We start from the raw sequence: 8,229 nt of genomic DNA on the forward strand, positions 1-8,229 counted from the left end.
CGGCCGTATTACGTGAGTTCTTTCTACAACGTCTTCCAGCCAAGATACGCACGGCTCTCGTCACAGCTAAGCTTAAGCCCTTGTCGGCACTAGCGGAAATGACCGACGATATGATGGACGTCTCTCCGGCAGTCATAAATGCTGTCCATTTCCTCAAGTGGATTCCCTTCAGAAAACAAGCTCGCATCTGAAGTCGCCGACTTGCGTCAGGAATTGCGCAACACTCGCAACATCAATGACCAACCCTACCGAACTCATCAGCCTCTCACGCCGCCTTCTATGCAACGGCCGTTTCTACAACCTGAGCACAGTTTTTCATCACAAGGCCTGTGCTACTACCACCGACATCATCGCGCCGCGGCTCATTGATGTGTTTCACCCTGTTCGTCGCCCACGGGACACGCTCAGGTCGGTCGTCAATAACAGCGGCGGGGGATCATGGCCATACTTCAAGCCGCCTTTTCCATATTATCGACCGAACCACATGACTGCGTTTCTTGGCAGACGCTGGTGCGGAGGTCAGCATAATTCTTGCGTCCAAATCTGACCGGCGTCTCCGCGCAAAGTCAGCCCCCCCTACAAGCTATCAACTCTTCCGTCCACGCAACTTACGAACAGAAGTCCCTTACCTTCGATCTCGGCCTTAAGAGAAGGTTGCCATAGATATTTTGGATAGAAGACGCCCGCTATGGAATCTTAGGGCTGATTTCTTGGGCCATTTTTTATGTGCTTGTGTACATGAGCCACGTTCGCATGGTGGATAATAACGCGGGTCTGTCAGTCAACGGTTTTCTGTCAGGGTGCGCGGATCTGGGCTGGTTGGTGTATCATTAGGACGGGAACAAACAGCGCTTGGACGGGATGCAGTGAGGGCAACAGACAAGGCGCTGAACTAAAAACCACTGGTTTATTGCGGGGAATGCAATATATACAAACGTACAGGCTCAACGCAGAAGAGTCAAAACTTGACAGCCTCCTTGACGTATGTGATGTGATGATGTTCTTCCTTTGCCGGCGCAGATTCTGGGTTTTTTGGTCTTTTGCGTTGAGCCTGTACTTTTGCATGTATTGCATTCCCCGCAATAAACCAGTCGTTGCTACTTCAGCACCTTGTCTGTCGTCCTCACTGCGTCCCCGTCCAAGCGCTGTTTGTTCCCGTCGTGGTTTTCTGTCCCACGCTGCTGCTCTCAACCCTACTTTCGTCAAACTGCCCACCTCACCGTATGAAGCTCTACTCAACGAGCTTCCGGAGATTACTACATATTCTACGATGGATAAAACCCCTAAACACACTGTAACCCATTTTATTGTCACCACAGGCCCGCCCGTTCACTGCCGCCCCCACCGACTCGGTCCTGAAAAACTTCGAGTTGCCCGCGATGAATTCGAGCATATGTTGCAACTAAATATAATTTTTTCGTCATCAATCCCGTGGGCATAAGCACTACACATGGTGCCAAAGAACAATGACTGGCGGCTCTGTGGTGATTATAGCGCACTGAATGCGGTCACTGTTCTCGACCGATACCGACTACCCAAAATTCAGGATTACACTGCTATTTGAACCGGCACAACAATATATTCGAAAATCGATCTTGTGAAAGCTTATCTCCAGATCCCCGTTGAGCAAACCGACATTCCAAAGGCTGCAATAACCTCCCCATTTTTCCTTTTTAAGTATTTACGTATGTCTTTCGGTTTTCGCAAAGCCGCTCAAAACTTTCAGCGTTTTATAGACGAAGTCACCAGAGGCTTACAGTTTTATTTTGCCTACAGAGATGACCTCGTCTCCAGCAGCGATGCTGAAACACACAAAGCACATATACGTCAACATTTCAATCGACTTCTTGATTACGATCTCGCCATCAATGTTAACAAATATCAGTTTGGCGATCAGGAGATCGATTTTCTCGGAAATAACATCACCAATCATGGCATCACTCCGCTGCCTGACAAGGTTCAGGCCATCATCGACTACCCGCCACCAAGGTCCACACGTAGCCTGCGGCGTTTTCTCGGACTCATCAATTTTTATCGCCGTTTCATCCCTGCATTCCAAATTTTTCAAAAAATGAAGCGCCAACAACGAGAGGATAAGGCGCTACTTGCAAGTGTTTATTGAGGTCAAAAGCAGCTGAATATATAGCCATGGGGAGAGGGGGAAGAAAAACAGGGAGCTCTGAACATGTGAATGCGCAGACGCGAGAACGCGGAAGATGTATAGGAAGGGAATCTTAAGATTACCCAGAATCTAAAAGCTATCTAAAAACATGCTTTCATTTCTGTAAATATTCATAGAAGGAGTGTGGACACAGGCGTCCCCTCTTATTCTGGTTGGCCTCCAACAGTTCACACGCCACAGTACCTTTGCTTTTAAACATGATTGTCGTATCATAAAGCCTTGCTTTACATGCTTATTTTTCTTCCCCCAGGCCTTGCAAAGAAGCGCCAAGTTTGAGCCATAACCATTTCCCAGCGAAAGCTTGTGCTTCCGCAGGCGTTCGTGATTACATAGGCCGATATACTCTTTCCAATACTTAAGCAGTATGCGGTGAAAGACCCCTTCGTTACACTTCACAAAAGGGTTTTTATGTTTAACAGAACACTCTACTTTCTAAGAGTCATCAAATCCAATCAGGCGGCACAAAGTAGCAAGTTTCCGGGGCGCGGAAAAAACCTCAGGAATTTTGTATTTTACGGGGACGTGTTTAAGATTATGCGCCACTTCGTGGGAATACGGTATCACCACTGGTTTAGCTTTCTTCTCAAATGTTTGACCTTCTTCGCTGCTTCTTCTTCTTTCTTTTTTCACATTTTTCGTCAACGCCTCCTAAACTGCGCTCAAAACCAAACAAGGGAAGCCAGCCTTCCTTAACTTCAAAATCTGTTCGTCAAAACTTTCGTGGGCCTTATTACGGCAGAATTTTCTAAGGGCGGATTCAAGGCACATAGTTGCAATCGTACGTTTAAAAGTCTTAGAGAGTGTCGACTCAATCGGCAACAACTCCTCGCGGGCGCGGGGTTGGTACATCCAGCAGGCACCTTCGTCTGTAAGGGTTATGTCAATATCTAAAAACTGCAAGCTGTTATTCTTGGCTAGTTGAAAACTAAAATCTAAACATTTTCCTTGCTGTTCGAAATCAGATAAAATGCCCTGCACAGTATGTGAGTAAGTCATGGGAGACCGTTTCGCCAGTAAAATTTAAAAATAATCTACATACCTAAAAACCTTCAGCAGTTTGTCCCCGTTAAACACCTTGGGTAGCACTCTGTCGTTGCCCGCAAAGAAAATGTTGCAGAGCACGGGAGTCACGCACGAGCCAATACAGATTTCTTTCTTTTGCACATAAAACTGGCCTTGAAAACAAACAGCTGTCGAACACGAATAAAACTCCAGGATTACTATGAAGTGATCCACTGACGAGTGTGTAATTTACAGCAAAATAACTTGTGATGAGGATGTTGCCACGCTTGAAGCTGACCTTAACGCCAATGTTGCATGGTGCGATTAATAGTTCATGGAAGTTAATGGAATTAAATGTTAACAAGTGTAAATGCATGCCTGTATCTAGAACTACCAATGAAAGACCCGTGTACTCTCTTATAACGCTCCATTAGATTTGGTAACAACTTACAAGTACCTTGGCCTTCACATCGCCTCCGATCTCACTTGGAATACCCACATCGCCCATATCGTAATCAACGCTAACCGAATGATAGGTTACTTAGGACGCAACTTTTCTAAAGCACCTTCTTTCTTAAAATTAATCCTCTATAAAACTCTAATACGACCCAAACTTGAGTATGCTGCTTCAATCTGGGATCCAGGTCGAATAAACCGAACGCACTCACTGGAAAAGGTTCAGAATAACTCTACTCGTTTCATTCTTTCTAACTGTAACAGAACCGCCAGTGTCAGTGCCATGAAATCTAGTCTTAACTTACCGTCCTTGTCATCACGTCTCAAAATGTTCAATCTGTGATTTTTTCATAAGTTATTTCCTCACCCACTGTTACGCAACAAACTTATTTCCCCACCTCCATTGGCCAGACTAGATCACATTCATAAGGTCGACATTCCATTAAGCAGATCCAACGCTTTCTTGCTGTCATTTGTACCACGCACTTCCAATGCGTGGAATCGCCTTCCCGCCTCGACGGCTATCAGGCGTCGTAATGCTGCTTGCGGTCCTGTTGCCGTGCTGCGGCGTTGATGCGGGCGAGATGGCGACAACGCAGAATGCGGGACACATATTCTTCACAGGAGGATGGACATTGATGGACAGTTGGCGCGAAGAAAGAGACGTCAAGACAGGAAGAGAACGAACGACCACAGACAAGGTAGAATGGCGAGTAACCGGTCGTGCGTTGAACGGCGGTATTATATGCAAAAGTCACGAATGGCAAAATTGCGTCCCAGTTTCTGTGATCCGGTTCGATGTACATGGCTAGCATGTCCGACAGCGTGCGATGAAATCGCTCTGTGAGGCCGTTGGTTTGCGTATGGTAACTGGAGGTAGTCTTGTGGGTGGTTCCGGAGGCTCTGAGTACTTCGTCTAGTAGTTGCGAGAGGAATGCTTTTCCACGGTCGCTCATGAGGACGCGAGGAGCACCGTGACGCAGTATTAAGGGTTGAAGTATGGATGCAGCAACTTCAGAGGCTGAGGCAGAACTCACACAAGTTGTTTCGGCGTAGCGTGTCAAGTGATCAACGGCTGTCACAATCCATCGTTTACCGGTGAGAGTGAATGGAAGAGGACCATACAGGTCAATGCCAATGACCTCAAATGGTTGCGACGGACAAGGAACAGGTTGCAGTTGTACGCTTGGAGCTGATGTAGGGAGCTTTCGACGCCGACATAGGGCGCAGGAAGCGACATAACTCGCCACACTGGCGGACAATCCAGGCCAGTAGAAGTGACCTTTGATGCGGTCGTAGGTTTTCTGGAAACCAAGGTGGGACCAGCAGTCATGTCGTCGTGAGAAGCCTGCAGAACATGAGCACGTAGAGAGCGTGGCAGGACAGGAGCCCAGCGTTGACCGTCAGGGTGATAGACATGACGGTATAAGGCGCGGTTGTCAATAGAGTGTTTTAGCAGAGCGTATTTGCGCTTCCGCTCCACTCACGCGGCCCGCTAAGCCCAACCGGAGCGTGGGCGACAGATTGCATTTTAGCTAAGCGGAGAAATTGCCGGGTTTCACGTAGAGCCCCCTGGTTATGCAAAAACTAAAAGGCATGTGCAAGAGGGTGAACGCAGGATCCAAAGAGGCCAACCCTAGTGCTACGCTCTGTCAGACTAAGCACGCGAAAAAGTACGTAGGATGCGCTACTTCAGTTGTTTACCAAATCCCACTAGATTGCGGGAAAGTATACATTGGGCAAACTGGACGTTGTCTAACTGATAGGTTACGGGAGCACAAATACACGTGCCAGCTTCTGACAGCACCTAGCAACTTGGCCGCACATTGCAAACAATGCAAATGCTCCCCGCTAATAGAAAGCACCACAGTCATTGGAACATCAAAAACAAAAACGGAGCGAGAAATATGGGAGGCGCTTGCGATAGCTAAAGAAAAAGAGATGTGCGTAAGCCCTCCGTCCATCGCGCTTATCAAAGCTGAGGTCGAGTTTGCCAGGGCGAACGGGTGCATGTGAACGATGTATGCCTGACCCAAACTATGATCACATGTCGTCACCTTGTCATATCTTTTTATATGTACCCCCCCCCCCCCCCCGCACCATATCTCCTTGTATATAAGCGCGTTCTTTAACAGTATTATACAGTTGGTAGTTCGCGCTACGTCCGTCCACGTCCTGTCCTTCCTTAATATCGTGTTTGTAAAACTGAGCGCAATATAACCATGAACGTTCACCAACTAGCCCCCTTCATTGCTTTACTACAGTTATAAAAAACACACTATTTTATTGTTCAGCCGCACAAGAAATAAATATTTTTTCTCGTAAACATTTTATAACACATAAGAGGAAAGCCTTACGTTGTTATTAAGGAAGGTTCGTTTTTTTTTTTTTTTTACTAAGCACAGTTGCGAGCCAGCGCAGGGCCAGAAAGGGGTCGTGCCATAGCCATGCTATAGTCGTGCGCCTCGTTGCGTTCGCGAGTTTTTTGCAGCAGTGGTATTAAGCCGGCGTCATGGCAAACAAGAAAAGTGTGCTGCAAGATCCACTCTTATTGAGTCAGCTGACGTGGCATGACATCGAAGACCTTGTAGTCATGGAACTGTTTTCTGTGAGGCGGCGAGATCCGCTTTCCGTGGGCGGATACCTTAACATCGACGCACTAGACAGATTGCTTTTTCGGTCATATTTTCGTTTTGAAAAGGCTGGTATCAGAAGACTACAAAGTGCTCTTCTTGTGCCTGATGTCATCTCAACACCGCAGATAGTGCTCGTCCCCGGAGATGAAGCCCTCTGCATCACACTGCGCCACCTGTCGTACCCTAACAGGCTCTGCGAGTTGGAGCAGCTTTTCGGCCGGCACTACTCTGTGATCTCCTCAGTGACTAGCTATGTACTCTCGCACATCGAAGACAAGTTCGTTCACCTCTTAAAAGACGTGAACAACCACACCTGGGTTGATTTGCCTACAATTGACATGTTCGCTCAGGTAAGCAATTCATTCGAATTTCTTCGACCGTCATTACAGATGTTTGCTTTGCAGGCCATTCATTCCAAAGGAGCCCCCCTCCACAACTGCTGGGGGTGCATAGATGGAACCGCCAGGGCTATCTGTAGGCCATCGACCAGTCAAAAAGTTTTCTTCTCTGGGCACAAACGTGTTCACTCCGTGAAATATCAATCGATCATGTGCCCAAACGGTATCATTTGCCAACTCAGCGGGCCGTTCTTCGGTAGCCGACATGATGCTGGTGAGTTTCGCGTTCAGCGTTGATTGGCATAGCATCAATACAACTGGCTTTTGTACTAGAGAGGAGGAAGAAAAAATACAGTAACTTAACCCCCTTTTTTGCTTACTTGTCTCTTAGGTATCCTGCGGAAGAGCAAAACGTACGAGAAGCTGGAGAAGCTAGTGCAAGGGCACAACTACTGCCTCTACGGGGACCCTGCTTAACCATTGAGGCCACTGTTGCTAAAGCCTTATGGTGGAGTGAGGATAACTGCACGTCAAGAAGCCTTTAATAGGGAAAGGAGCAAAGTAAGGTAAGCTGTCGAGTGGGGCTTCGGGAAGATCGCAGGACTGTTTGCGTTTCTCGATTTCAGAAAAAATCAAAAGCTCCATCGGCAAAACTTGCCTCGCATGTACAGGGTCAGTGCGATTCTCGCAAACTGCCATACATGTATTTATGGCTCTCAAGTGTCACAGTACTTTGGGCTTGATCCACCGAGCTTGGAAACTTACCTTTGTCCACGGTACCAGTAAATACCACTTAGCACATAAATTCAGTAGCATGGAACTTGATTGGTTTGTTTTTTGTGGGTTAACGTCCCTAAGCGACTCAGGCTATGAGGGATGCCGTAATTAACGTGCATTGACATCGAACAGAACACTGGCCTCTAGCATCTTGCCTCCATTGAAATGTGATCGCCACGTCCGGGATCATACCAGCGTTTTTCGGGTCAGCAGCTGAGCACCACAGCCACTGAGCCTCCACGGTGGCTGCATGGAACTTCAGTTGAATTCATAACAATAAAAGTTGCTCTTAAAATATTGCTTCTTTTATTGCATTGTTACGGAACACAGGACAAACGTTCAAGTTTTTTTGTTGAATACTTGGAGCAGTCATAAACAGCACAAGATAGCTGAGCAAATTGAGTTTGTCTTCATTGAGGAATGAGCAAACGGGAATGAGAACAAAAAAGTGGCGCTTACAAAAAAACATACGGCAAGTTGAATTATGCAAACAAGAGGTGAGGCGTGCAGACACGACACAAGAGTACAGAAGTGGACAATACGAATGCCGACTATCAACTGAAGGGAGCACTGAGGCGAAAAAAGAAAGAAGACACAAAACTCATCTGCGCAAGCTCAGGAATGGTATCACCACGTGTCAGTCGGCTACATGTGTCGGTCTACGTACCCGACTGACACGTGGCGATACCATTCCAGAGCTTGAGCAGATGAGTTTTGTGTCTTCTTTCTTTTTTCGCCTCAGTGCTCCCTTCAGTTGTTAGTCGGCGTTCGTGTTGTCCACTTCTCTACCCTTGTGTCTTGTCTGCGCGCCTCACCTCTTGTTTGCGTAATGAATCCT

General features: G+C 47.1%; 1 protein-coding gene across 1 annotated transcript; it reads left to right on the forward strand.

Moving 5' to 3' along the window:
• The first annotated feature begins 235 nt into the window (after positions 1 to 235).
• Positions 236 to 7,091, forward strand: LOC142586292 (uncharacterized). The gene is made up of 4 exons (XM_075697572.1): positions 236 to 408; positions 6,353 to 6,626; positions 6,681 to 6,888; positions 7,006 to 7,091. The coding sequence occupies exons 1-4, from the start codon at positions 236 to 238 to the stop codon at positions 7,089 to 7,091; spliced, it is 741 nt and encodes a 246-aa protein (XP_075553687.1).
• The last annotated feature ends 1,138 nt before the right edge of the window (positions 7,092 to 8,229 follow it).

Source organism: Dermacentor variabilis, chromosome 1 (genome assembly GCF_050947875.1).
Source record: "Dermacentor variabilis isolate Ectoservices chromosome 1, ASM5094787v1, whole genome shotgun sequence".
NCBI classification, from domain to species: Eukaryota; Metazoa; Arthropoda; class Arachnida; order Ixodida; family Ixodidae; genus Dermacentor; species Dermacentor variabilis.